The sequence below is a fragment of the Pseudonaja textilis genome, chromosome 1 (assembly GCF_049901715.1).
Source record: "Pseudonaja textilis isolate UNSWEBS1 chromosome 1, rPseTex1.2, whole genome shotgun sequence".
Lineage (NCBI taxonomy): Eukaryota > Metazoa > Chordata > Lepidosauria > Squamata > Elapidae > Pseudonaja > Pseudonaja textilis.
Window position 1 is genome coordinate 229,428,625 of NC_141990.1, and position 14,411 is coordinate 229,443,035.

At 42.3% G+C, this 14,411-nt stretch overlaps 1 protein-coding gene across 3 annotated transcripts in view; it reads left to right on the forward strand.

Moving 5' to 3' along the window:
• Nucleotides 1-14,411, forward strand: part of PKP3 (plakophilin 3) — an 85,065-nt gene that overhangs the window by 53,490 nt on the left and 17,164 nt on the right. For all 3 annotated transcript variants that reach the window (XM_026706697.2, XM_087919449.1, XM_026706698.2), the window contains exons 3-6: nt 10,442-10,530; nt 10,980-11,692; nt 13,796-13,919; nt 14,191-14,395. In XM_026706697.2, coding sequence (XP_026562482.1) covers nt 10,442-10,530; nt 10,980-11,692; nt 13,796-13,919; nt 14,191-14,395 — 1,131 coding nt within the window. The remainder of the gene's footprint in view (nt 1-10,441; nt 10,531-10,979; nt 11,693-13,795; nt 13,920-14,190; nt 14,396-14,411) is intronic.

A 14,411-nucleotide genomic window follows, 5' to 3' on the forward strand; every position in this document is an offset into this window, starting at 1 on the left:
ATGTTTAATAATAGCACATGCATTTGCTTGGTAAATGAGACTAATTTGCATTCTCTTCTGTGCTACTTCTATAAACTTTATCTTAATAAGTTGAAAGCATCTGTCAAGGCACAGCAGGTTTTCTAATGCTTTGATATAAAAAAAAATGTTCCCTACTTTCACCCTGACTTACGTGCTTTCTATAGTAATAGAACTGTTAATATCTTTGGTGACTGGAGAGGTTCTTTAACTGTATGGAAATTGTTAGGAGCATGTGATTACCACACCACTGTTGTAAAGGGAAGAATATCTATGGTAGCAAAAGCCAGGAAGAATCTGGTAGCATTATTTCTGAACAACGCATTTTATCAAAGGGCATGAGCTGTGACTTGCAGCTCATTTCCTCAGACATTTAGAATGGCTAGATTGGTGTGGATTTAAATTGGGATGGGGTGGAGGGGAAGATAAGTTATACAGATGTTGTTTACAAGTATCATATGTTAAAAATTGTACTATGTTAAAAATCTATTTTGTTTTAGCACCACCAAATCTTTATTGTAATAGTCCTTTCAGCTGTTCCCTCATTCTTTTAATGTTGATATTGTATGTTTTAACCAAGTGAAATAGACCCCTACTAGGCTAATTTACATGATCTATTTTTCTCTGCATGATCTTTTTTAACATCTGTGATAATTGCTTTGGTTTGGTTTCATCAAGATATAATCAGTTATAATTGAATGTCTTGTTTGGGATATATAGTATTCTATATATTTCTAACAAAATATCATATAATTGTTATCACATATTTTCCATTGCATTTTTCTCAAATGACTATGATTGCTCTCTCCATGCTGGTATTTTATCACTTTCTAATTTCATATCTAGATTACTATATATTGCGTAAGAAATACGTAGGGTTTTTTTTATGCACCATGAAAACCAAATGAAATCACTCTGAATTTTGAGGAAGTACAGATACAATTACAATCTGAAATCAGTTATTCCTGCTTAACAAATCAAAATATGTCTGTGTTAGATTTTTATTATATATTTGTATATTATAAAACATTGTAGGCTAACATGGACTTAAAAAGTCCTGTAGAATTTATCATTGAAACTTCACAAGTGGTACGCCAAACAAAGGAGTAGGAAAAAGACATGAAAATAAAACAGTAATACTGTTAATATGGAATGAGAACAAAGAGGTTAAACCAAAAGCTTAATATAAATTTTGGCTCTTGGTTGTAGCAAGAAAATACATACTCTCTCTTCCTAAAAGTATGTTTACTGATTAGTTTCATAAACATTATGTGATTGTTATAATTGATAAAATTATTAAACATAAAACTACTGTATTTCACTACTAATTTTTTGCACATATAAATTTCTCTATAGTGATATGAGACATGTCTTATGTTCATCTATCAACATAGCTAAACATTTCAAAAGTTTTGTCCCAGCCTCCCCAAGTGGGTATGTTCCTTTTGTGTGGAACTTTATTTCAGGCTTGCTAGCTGAGGTTGTTCAGACTTAGTTGAACATGCCTGGAAATCACCAAACTGGGGAAGAAGACTGCTCTGAGTTAAGCAGACAGAGACAGGGAACTTGTAGGAGTATCAAGCTGCTTGACAATTTAAATAGGGATTGTTTTTAAAAAGGGATTGTCTAGGAATACAGTTTTTGTTTTCATTTAGGGCAATGACCTTTTTTTCAATGAGGGCAAGAACCTTAACCACCAGTTCATATTAATAAGCTATCTATAATTCAGACCAAGATTTCTGTTTTGGATTCTAGTGTTACCCACATAAAAGCATTTTTGCGGTTTTGTTTTTCTCTTTCTTTACAAATGTTTGCGATTTGGAAAAAGAAAATAAAAAGGGTAAAGATGAAAGGATTAGAAAGTACATTGTGTTCCAGATTTGCTCTTAAAATTTCATGAACAAGGCAGGGCAGTTGTACAATAAAAGGCTTGTCTAAAAATGCACTTCGTCTAGTCGACACGTCAGTCAAAATCATTTTTTGTGTACTTATTTAAAGACGTAAAGAATTCTGTGCTGCTATTTTTAAATGGAAATTTTCCTCCATGCTGCATCGAGAGCCCAGGATGGATTGACTCCTTCCTATGGCATCATTTAGCTGAGTCTATACTAAGATATAAAAGCCAGCCCCCAGGAGAGACCCCAGCTTTTGACTCAGCTCCTTTCAGTCAGTAGCTGTGTCTCAGAAAGCTTCTGTTAGATAGCACTCACCACCGATTTCAGTACCTTTTTTCCTTATTTCAAGCAGCTCCCTGGATCTGGGCAGCTGCTCTTCCAGGAGAGCAGGGCTCTCTCTCTCTCCTGCAATGTTGGGAGCAGCGTTGCCAGAGCGCTGTTTAGGAAAGTTGGGCAGCGTCTGTAGACCTCCGCCATGCCTGCGGTTTGAGCGGTTGTAAAAAGTGATCGGCAAACCGATAACAGCATCAGCCAGCGGAGGTTCTGTAGATAGCACTCACCAGCAATCTTCAGTACCTTTTTTCCTCGCTTCAGCAGTTCCCAGGATCTAGGCAGCTGCTCTTCCAGGAGAGCCGGGCTCTCTGTCCTGCAACGTTGGGAGCAGCATTGCCAGAGTGCTGTTCAGGCAAGTTGGGCAGTGTCTGTAGACCTCCCCCACACCTGTGGTTTTAGCAGTCGTAAAAAGCAATCGGCAAGCTGATACCAGCGTCAGCCAGCTGATTGTGTGGCCAGAGGCTGCCCTTTCTTTTGCTGACTTCACTCGGGGCTCTTTATAGCCTAAGGAGTGATTCTTCGATCTCGGAGCCTGTTTCCCATAGTCAGTGGCCATCTTGGATTGAAGCCTTCCACCACGAGGTGAGCAGCCATTTTGTAAGCCCTGGGGCCAATTTATACCCTAAGGGGCTTAATACAAAAAATTTACAGTTTCTTTCCATCGTAAGAGCCTTTATTGTTCAAATGGAGCAGGATAACGGTCAGGCAGAGCTCCCCTCCCCCCAGTGGAACAGTCTCTTAAGCCCAATAAGAGAAAAAGACATAGGCAATGCACCCAATCAGTCCAGAGGGAGGTGGCTGCTAAAATCAGAGCTAAGGCTGTAGCCCCTAAGGCAACTCAGGCTGAGTTAAGGGCAGAAAAGTGCAGACATGCAGCCCTAGAGAGGCAGTTTAACAGAACTATTCAACAGAAGGGAGTGCAACTACAGCATTTTTTAGGTGATACCCGTGGGCCCAGCCAAGCCCTCCCAGGGGAGGAGAAGTTATCTATCAGCCTTTCCATCCTCCATCCTGGTCTCCTGAGGCTTTTGCAGAACAATCAGATCCTCAGAATCTAAGCAGATCTGGGCCTTATTTCCAACAGGCTTCTGGGCCCTATGCTCCTCCCTCTCCCTCCAGGCCTCGAACCTCTTCTCAATCTAGGCCTGAAGCCACCTTCACTCCCACAGCAGTGGGCCTTCGGCCTTCTGCCTCTACCTTTGAGCATAGACCAGGGGATATCCAAGATGTTGTCTCATTGGCCATTAGGCAGGGATTGGCTGAAGGCTTCAAGCAGATCCTTCAACCTCTGGAAAGGGCTCAGCCCCTTCTCCCTTCTCAATCTATAAGTTCCTTGCCTCATCACCCTGATTTACACAGGCCCCAGGACCTCAGGGTCCATTCTTCTCTACCAGAATGGGAGGAGGTTGATGAGGAGGGAAGGGCTTCACCATCTGAACACAGTTACTCCTCTCATTCAGAACGTGAAGAGGGCGAGACCTTTGACCAAAATCTTTCAGAGGAAGAGGACTCTCACCCAGAGCAGACATCCTCTACATTGGTCTTCAATCCTTCTCTCTTCAGGCCATTCTCAGCAAGGCCTTGGTCAGTGCCAAGCGGTCGCCAGAGGAAGTGGCTCCCGAGCCACAATGAATTCCCTCTAGCCAGGGAGACTCACTCTTCTCCAAGCCTGTAGTGGATGCAGGGGTTTTTGCCTTCTCCCACTTTGTTCCTGGACATGGTCAAGGAACAGTGCGCTTCCGCTTCGGCAGGTCCTCGCCCATCTTCTCTGAATAAGCGTTTCTACAACATCAGCACAGCCCTGGACAATGTCTTGGCAGTGCCTTCTGTTGACATTCCGGTTCTGGCCTTGTTCTCATCTTCTGGCACTCTCACGTGGGCATCCATATGGTGGCTGCACGAACTCCAGATTAGATTGCCTACATCTGACCTTCGGTCTCACCAAGACCTTAATAAGATTATCGCAGCAGTGGAATTCACTGCAGATGCCACTCTCAACTCCACCAAATTTGCATCTAGGGCCATGGCATCTTGTGTAGCAGCAAGAAGACTGTTATGGCTCAGAAATTGGCAGGCGGAGTCACACCATAAATGGAAGCTGGCTTCAGTTCCATTCACAGGCGATAAGCTTTTTGGCGATGCTCTGGAACCTTATCTCATTGAAACCAGAGATAAACGTAAAATCCTCTCTTCCTCTGGGAAGAGAGCCGACTATTGCCCAGCTCCTTATACTGGGAAACCACCCTTTTGGGGTGGGGGTGGGGCTCATTCCCTCTGTCGCTCTAAGTAATCCCTCGTTCTTCCCACCCATCGGAGGTCGCCTAGCCTTCTCTGCCTCCAAATGGGAGGAGTCAACGGCGGATGCCTGCGTGCTCAGCACTATTAGGTCAGGATTACAATTGGACTTCCTAATGCCACCCCCAAAAAGTTTTTTGATCTGTCCTGTCTCTCGGGACATTTCAAGGCAAGACCTCATGAATCAGGCCATTCAACACCTTCTTGAAATCCGAGCTATTCAAACCTATTCCCCCCTCTCAGCAGGGACGTGGGCTTTACTCTCACCTTTTCATTGTTCCCAAAGCCTCAGGGGGGGTAGCGAACCATCCTGGATCTAAAATTTCTCAACCAATTTCTAAAATACGAGCAATTTAAAATGCAGACTCTGCATTCTATTTTAGAGAGCGTTTGGGAGGGCGATCTCCTTTCTTCCACTGATCTCATGGAGGCTTACCTCCACATCCCCATTTGGCCTCATCATCGCCAGTTTCTCTGTTTCTGTTATCAGAATACCCATTACCAGTATTGAGCACTTCCCTTCGGCCTCTCATCGGCTTCAAGGGTCTTCATGAAGGTTCTGGCAGCATTGATGGTATCTCTGCTTTCTGTTCCAGTGAGGATCCAATGCTAGTTGGACAACATTTTGATTCTGCCCTCCTCCGTCCATGCAGCCCATCAGGATCTGCAAATTACCCTGTCATATCTCCAGAGCTACAGATTTTTCCACTCCAATGGTTCCTGCTTCCCTACCAACGAGCAGGAACCAGCCACTCATCCATCAAAGTCCCGCTCCCACCACAAATCTGGAGATCTCTCAATTGGTGGTGTTCCCCGTTAATCTGGAAGGGACTCCTTTTCAGGGTCCCAGACAGGCTAGTGATAACCACTGATACCAGCCTCCTGGGTTGGGGTTCCCATATGCAGGGCCAGATAGCTCAGGACCTTGGTCCAGGTCAGAGCAGGCCCTTCCCATAAATTGGCTAGAGCTCAGAGCCATTTTTCTAGCTCTCAAGCATTTCAGGCACTCAGTGACCAGCTCTCATGTTCTAGTCCTTATGGACAACATGGCTGCCATGGCTTATGCCAACCGGCAAGGGGGGACGAGGTCCAGAGCCCTCATGGGAGAGGCTCTACGGTTGGGGTTATGGGCAGAGAAACACCTGTTGTCGATCTTGGCAAACCACTTCTCCGGGATCAACAACTCCCAGGCCGATTGGCTCAGCAGGAGCCTAGTTGACCAGGCAGAATGGTCTATTCCTCCTTCTCTATTCAGGGACCTTTCCCTCAGATTCGGAATGCTGGAGGTGGATCTTCTCCACTCCTCAAATTGCCCAGGTCACCAGATTCTTCACCAGGTTTCCTAAATGACTAAATGACGTCATAGGAAGGAGTCAACCCATCCTGGGCTCTCTCGCAGCATAGATAGAAAGGGCGTTCAGGGTAACTTCTACCAACGCCCATTTCTTTTACAGGCTTATAAAATGGATATGGAAACTACTGTACATCCTTCCCTCTAGAGTCATGAACACAGAATGTCATTCTGTCATCTGACAGAAAATATTAAATTATAATAGCTCAATCTCAGCTTATGAAGTATTACATTTGTGAAATTTGGCCCAAGTTTCTACAGTAACTACACCGCTTCAGAAATTTAATCACTAGCAGTGTTTAGGCTGCACCTGGATTACCCTGAAAGCTGGTCTCCTCCTTTCTTTTCTCTAGGAAGTACGCCAAGCTAAAGCTCTCTCAAAAGGGTCTTTGTTAAGAAATAATTTTAAGTGTTTTGATGTTGATACAAAAGGCAAGGATGCCTGAGAAATAAGGCGTGAAAGAGTTCAGTGAAGAAACAACACAAGGGACTAAACCTTTTTTATTTATGGTAGTTAACCCTACACGAGGGACCTTCTAATATATGAGAAAGGAGAAACACTGCAAGTAACAGGAAGAAAATCAAACGGGAAAGTGAGATGAACCTTTTATAGGAGCTTCCCGTAGTCTTGGATTGGCATTTGTAGACAGAGTGTGAGTTGCTGCTGATAAATGTTGCTTAGCATTAAAGATTTTGTGCACCAAAGTTGCAGCTTCAATCATACAATCTATCCAATCAGCATTGGTAGTCCAGTACGAATGAAAAGTCCTCTATAAGGTTGGTCAGAAGATTGAGGCAAAATAAAGTTCTTTCTTCAGGCTCTATAAGTAGAGAATTTGACCAAAAAACCCAAACTCTCTTTTTTCCTGTAGAGTGCAAGCTCAAATGTTACCAGTAGGATTGCCGAGTTCATAGTCAAGGTCGATTGAGAACTTATTCTATACAATTAATTGGGATTAAATAATGTACTTATAACTTTTGTACATTTGCATTTCATGCATCATATTTTTGCATATTGACATTGCCTTTCATTTTGATAAGGTCAGTTGGCTAATCAATAAAAGTAAATGAATGAGAGAGTAAATGATATCAATTGTGGGTAGAGACCTGTGAGAAGGGTCTGAACGTAAGTGCATTGCAGTATCAGTATACAACAACTGCCAAATGACAATCAGTGCAAACCCAATCTTGCTTAGAGAAGAGAAGAATCATGTTTAGACTTAATGTATTATGTCTATGGAAATTATTTTATTTCTTGATTTTAAAAAATACATGTGAATTAATTTCAGAACCATGCTTTAGAATCTTACATTCATGTCTATTTCCTACATATTCACATGTAGAATGTCAATATACATGAAGCAAGGTTGAGATTGTTTATATGAATGTAGAATGATGTCTGGTTTGTAAAATGAATGTTATTTTTTTTCAAGTATGCTAATAACTAGATTTGGCATGGATAACCCATTGGCTGCAAAACATACTTAGTTTTGTGGTCTTTATTGATCCATAAAGTTCACTAAAATTTGTGCAACTTCTGAATAACCATGGCAATTGCTGAGTAATTGTCAGCAACACCTGGCATAATAGCAGATTCCCAAGATAAAGATTCCCTACTATAAAATAGTTATTATGTTATAGGGCTCCACAATTTCTTTAAATAATCTTTGTAGATGTCTGTAATGTTTCTCTGAAACAAAGAGCAGATACAGTGTTGTCAAAACATACAATGTATGCATCCATTTTAAGGAAAGTAAGAATGTTCTGAAGGAAAGATTGATCTTTGACACTAATTTATTTAGGTAGCTTGAACGAATTTCAGGCTTTTTATTATTACTTTGGCAGCATTGTAATAGCCTGCAAGGCTGTCTCGCAGCTCCTGACTTGTGAGCAGCCTTATAACCTCTGAGCAAGATCTTACATCTTTAACATATGCCATTCAGAGAGGTGTAGAATCAAGTAGCCTGTAAACACTCTAAGAAATGGTTGCAAGCAGATTCAGGTGGCTGAAAAATCTTGCCAAGAAAACTACAGGGGCTTCTCCAGGGCAGTCTCTGAGAATTGGATATGATTGAATGAAAGGTGAGGGGAATGCAGTAGATCAAAATTTAACTTCTGATTGGGCTCGCTCCCAGGAAATATTTTCAGACAAAATCTCAATTCTGAAATAATTACATATCATGGTAAGGCATACCGTAGTTTGTTTATGGCTTGGTAAACAAGCAGAAGCAACGTAATTTATGAATGCTACCAAATTGCCAATATCATGTTAAGCCATAACATAGTTTTTTAGGTTTGGGTTAGTGCAAGGGTATTAAATTCAATTTCATTGAGGGCCGCACCAGGGTTATGTTTGACCTCGGCGGCTGGACTGGGCATGGCCAGCTTGATGTCACTCATGTCAGGGGTGTCTGTGGTGACCCAAGCACTCTGCCAGCGAAAACGGGCTCCAGAGCTCCATTTTCACCGCCCCCCCACTCTGTTTTCACTGGCAGAGAGTGGCAGGATGCCATCAGAGCCGAAAATGGAGCCTCAAAAGCTCTGTTTTTGCAGGCAGAGGCACTGCAGCCCAGTCTTTTGCTGTTTCTAGGGTGGCTCCACGGGCCAGAGCTAAGTACCCTGTGGGCCAGATCCATCCCCCGGGCCTTGAGTGTGACACCCCTGGATTTGTGTATTGCATGAATTCAGTCAATTTTGTTTGCAAGTTGTGATTCAAGGTTTAATATAGAGTTGTGAAAGATATGCTGCAGGGAGTCCACTTCCTCCCTTTACCCCATTAATATTTTTGCCCCTTCTTTGGTTTGTTTTTTTAAATGGGGAGATTGCATAACCTACTTTGAAGCATAATCCTTATTAAACTCTCCCAAGTCGATCTTGTCACCACCTAGTCTTGGTGTGTCTCCCTTGATCCGGTGAAATTCCTGACTTCGTGTGTTATGTGACTCAATTTCAGTACAGCATATTCAGTGTCATCTATGAGCAACAAAGATGTTTAAATGAGGAGAGGAGTAGGCAAAAGGGCTGCTGTTCAGTATTTCTGTAGTTTTGAACATTTGTGTGCTCTGATTAGGGATAAGTAGAAATGGTGAATTAAGGACACTGTTAAGAAAACAGCAAAAGAAGACAAACAGGTACATGTGACGGATTTGGCATGAGTCTAGACAGTTATTGAAAAAGGTTAGGCAATCCGGTTACGTAAAGGTTCATTTCCAACTGGAGTGTCAAAAGATTAGGATTTAGGCTATTAGAAAAGAATCCCAAAGATAAAATACCAGCTAAGACTAGTCCCCATGTGGAGTAGAGATTCTCTGGCTTCCACTTTTCTGGATTCTCTGGCAGCTGTTTATTATATGACAATATTTGTGGACTCATATTTTGCCTTAGAATCAGCAGAACCTATTGTTTTGTCATATGGACTGAGGAATCTATTCTAAATATATCTTGAAGAAAGCTATGAGGAATACATTAAAGCCTATCAAATATAGGATATATTTGGCAGGACAATTTGTAGACAGACAAAATAGTCATTGTATGAGCTGCTTCTCTGTTCCTGGAAGCAATTAATTGATCATTAACATTGGTCCAATTTTACTGCCTGAAACAAATATGGTGCATCTTGTAACACTAGACTGGAAGTGGAATTTTATTTCAGCACCAGTGACAGTTTCCTTCACAGCCCCCAAGGACAACAGGCTAGCTCAGAAAACAGGGAGAAAGTATAGTTATTGTATACACAATTCTGTCTTCCAACAACTTACAATTGTTCCAGTTTTCCCAAAACAGGTGGGGAAGCTACTTTATTCTTCCTAGTTGCCCAACTGTACTGTTGTGAACAATCCATATAGAAATAGTATGTTTGACAAGATGAATCTTTGGTGATTTAGCAAGATTGCTGTATACCGATCTAGGCTCCTGGGACTTTAATTTTATAGCAACGAAAGCCAGTTGGATGTTAAATACTTGGACTGTCTAGCATCTCCAGGGATAAAATCCCATATTGCAGGTATTTCATTCTGCTAGTCATTGCCAACTATAGGGGGCAGTGCTCATCTCCATTTCCTCCATATTGTAGGACCAGGTAGGAATCCAAACACCAAGATTTTAGAGGACTGTTGCCAACTTGAAGACACAATATTGAACTGGATTGGCCAGTCAATAGTATAAGATTATAAACCTGTGCCATTTCAAAAATACAACATGGGAATAATTGAAACCAGAACTTTGGCTGTTAAGATGAACACAAAACCAGCTGCGATCTCGGAATCCATATTACAAGAAGAATATGATACCCTCCAGAGATGCTGGAATGGACAATATCTTCCATCATTTTCAGCCAGATTGGCTGGGGATGATGGGAATCAGAATGCAGGGGATCAGTCCTTATCACTGAGTTGGGGACTACTCTAAATTTAAGGAGAAATTCTGATTTTTCTCATGCAAATAATACATCTCCTTAAAATGTAACCAGCTTCAGCCAGTTACTGCCCTACTTCCATTTCTTTCCTCACTTTCTATACATAATGTAATATCTCTCTGTATCCTACTGCAGGTGGAATCTCCTCCAATGGTCAGTTTAGAAGTCTACAGCAACAGTTTAGTTCCAGATCTCAAACCAATGGCACAGATCACAAAAATTTGGTAAGTAGAGCTGTTTCTGTTTCCTCTTTCTATTAATATTTAACTGCACTTTATTCCCGCGGTTATTGATTTTTCAGTGTCAAAGGAATCTGATTTGGACAGATAGTTTATATGCATATATGTCCTTCCTGTTGCTGACTTCCAGCACTGCAGCCTTTAAGTGATGATGCCATATGATACTCTTGTTTACCTTAGGAAGGGTGTCAGGGCATGTAGTGCCTAGCCACAAACAATGTAGATGTTGCAGCCTGTAGTCCCCAGAATCCCTGTAGTAGGTGCTCAGTATTATATAGATTTAGATTATTTCAAAATATTTCAACTGATCTGATAACTGGCATGAAGGAAATGTGCATGTATGTGTGTGTGTACGAGAGACAGAATTTGTTTTTGCGTTTGAAAATACGTATTAACTTTCCTTTTTTTCCTTCCTTCTTTCCTGCCCCTTGCAGCTGCACCATTCGGTTGAGAATAATGGCTATAATTCTATGAAGGCTGCCGGCTGGTCCTCCCGCTCAGCAGTGGATCTCAGGCCCAATACTAGAATAGCCGCTATCAGCAATGGCACTGGCCCCAAAAGTCCACTGTATGGCACGAATTACAGCTCCACCACCCGACCCAGGCCTTTCAATGACAAGAACTACCGGAACTGTCAGAACTATGACACCATGTCCTTGCACTCCCTGCGCCTGACAGATGGGGTCTACGGCCCTGGGGTTGGGGATGACCACTACAGTGTAATGTCTGAGATGGAGCCACTGACCCAAGCAGCTCTCTATAAAAACCGGGGCAGTGGGGGCTTCCAAAGATCCTACACCTTTGAGAGGCAGATGAGTGCTGGCTCCAACGCTTGCGCAAAGCGGCCTCTTGACTGGATGGACGGTATGGTGGTCCCACAGAACAGGCCCGTCATCCGTGCACCAGCCATGCGCACTTTGCAACGTTTCCAGAGCAACAACCGCTCCCGATTTAGCACAGGCTCTTTCAGTGGCACTCAGACCTGTCAAGGAGGGGCTGGGAACACTTACGCTTCAGTGGAGCGTACTTCGCGTGCGCCTTCTGTGCACAGTTTGGCTGAATCCAACCACCATTTGCAAGACCTGCGTGGCATGGACATGTTTGATGGTCAAAATACACTGAGGTCCCAGCAGTCCTACTCTGGTGGGTAAGTGTGCCGTGAATTTATAGCAGCGGAATGTTCTGGTCCTAACTGAGCGGAAGAAACAGGAACGGCTTTCAGCCACTTAGCTGCCCTGAATCCCAACCAAATCCATTTCTGTTGACAGCAGAAGGTGGGAATGACATGGCTGCAGTTCAGGCACGCAAAGTATATAGTCCTAGACTGAGAAACCTAGCCACTGGGGCACAGAGCATGCAATTTTTGCATACTGTTTCTTTGCTAGGGTGCTCTTTATTGGTGAATCTGGAAGTTAGGGTACCTGATTATCTATTATGCCTAAAGGACTCAGGTGGCAAAACAATGGCATCCGTCTCCGGATCCTGCCTTTACTGAACAGAAAGCCACCTGAAAGAAACAGCACAGGAAAATGATGCAAGTTATGTTCTGTGTGCTCACTGATTTTCATATACGGGAGTTGTAAATGAGGTTATTCTGAACCTGGGCAGGTATTGACATTTCTGTCAGTCCTAATTAAACTTACAGGGTGTTGTATGTGGTATGTTTCCATAACAGATGTTTCTGTAACAGATGGGTTCTTTCAGTTATTCCTTGTTGATTGTCTGTAGGTGTAACAGCTGAGATTGGCAAGATAAGAACCATTGGCTCCCAGACTAGAAATAGCCAGTTTAGAAACATATCTCATCTTTCTAAATCTTTTTAAAGGATGAGCCAATAAGTTTTGGTTAATTGAGAAAAGTGAAAGGAAGAAGCTTAGAACTCAAACCTCTGGGAATGAATGGATTAATTTTTATCCCTCCCCTCCTCTCCCCCTCCTCCTCCCTCCACCCATCCCTCTCTCTATCTCTGGCATTTTTGGGCTGCATTGGGCAAGCAGCTGATACACAGAATCTTAATTTTTTATCACAACATAAAATCTGTCCACCCCCCCACCCCCACCCCAGAGTTTTGCATTCTGAGAAATTACATTTGTATTTATAAAAATTAAAGCAAGTTTTAGCACTTATGTAAGGGAAAAGGCTTCTGTAAGGGAATATTGAATAACAAAAGCAAAGTAATAGTTTAGAAATGTGATGTACAGTATGGTCTTGGTTATCCCAGCCCTGTAACTCTATTTTTACCAGGCTCTTTCCTTATTAAGTTCTCTTCCCTCCTCTTCCCTATCCTTTTTTTAAAGCAAGATCTTTATGTTTTGGCAAGAAATTCACATTCCTTGTATGCCTCAGGCCAGTTGACAGGGCAATTGTGCATCTATATGTATATGGGAAGTTTTCCTTAGTAGATATAGGTAGTCCTCAACTTACAACTAGTCACTTAATGACCATTCAAACACACCTCCAAAAGGTACTTACAACCCAATTTTGAAGTTCCAACAGCTGCAACCCTGTTCAGTCATATGATTGCATTTTGGCCATTTGCAATGTCCCACAGTTACATAACATTTTTTTGCTGGTTTCCAGCATGTACTTCCAGTTTCTGACAAAAAAAGCCCATTGGATAAAACAGATTGACTTAACAACCATAGTATGTTCTCTTAATGACCATCACAAAAAAAAAAATCAGGAATTGTCAAGCGGTAACAACTGCAACAATTTATGACTATAATTCTGGACTGAATTACAGATAATCCTAGATTTACACCTGCAATTGAGCCCAAAATGTATGTTGTTAAGTGAGAAATCTGTTAAGTGAGTTTTAAAAATACATCTTTTCTTGCCACATTTGTTAAGTGAATCACTGCAGTTGTTAAACTAGTAACACGGTTGTTAAATGAATCTGTCTTCCCCATTGACTTTGCTTGTCAGGAGGTCACAGAAGAGGATCACATGACCCCAGGATACTGCAGTCTTCATAAATGTGAGTCAGTTGTCAAGCATCCGAATATAAATCACGTGACCATGGGGATGCTGCAACAGTCATAAGAGCAAAAAGCAGTCATTTTTTCAGTGCTGTTGTAATTTTGAATGGTCACTAAGTGAACTGTTGTAAGATGAGGACCCACCTGTACAGTTAAATTTGGGGTGGGAGGGGGTAAGCACAACAGTCAGATGGATATTATTAGAAATCTCTGAAAAAAATGAGAAGATTTGAAATGGCATCATCTCCTCTTTGGTTTAACTTTGTTTTCAGATTTGATGACATTGATCTTCCCTCTGCGGTGAAATACCTGATGGCCAACGACCCCAACCTCCAAGTGCTTGGGGCTGCTTATATCCAGCATAAGTGCTACAGTGACAGTGATGCCAAGAAACAGGTGAGGCTACGACGGATGGATGGATTGATAGTTGCCTAAGATCCCAATATAGTTTGCAGGTTTACTCAGTGATGACTCTCCTTTAAGAGGTTGTGTCATGCTTTGTTAATGGTGAGAGGGGTTCCTGCATGTTGAGAGGGAAGATTATTTGACTGAGAAAAAGGCAGCTTGCTTAGGATGAGATGGGTGCACATGGGTGGAGATGAGACAGGATGAGATATCCACATCTCCCCTCTTCTCTCTTAAGATGTGTGCCGCTCTCTTTCCATAGGCTCGCAGTCTCCAAGCCATATCCAAGCTGGTGAAGCTCTTCAACAGTTCCAACCAAGAGGTGCAGCGCCACGCCACAGGTGCCATGCGCAATCTTATTTATGACAACGCTGAGAACAAGCTGGGGCTGGTGGAAGAAAATGGGATCTATGAGCTGATGCGCACTTTGCGGGAGCAAGATGATGAATTACGCAAGAATGTTACTGGTGAGTGAACATCACT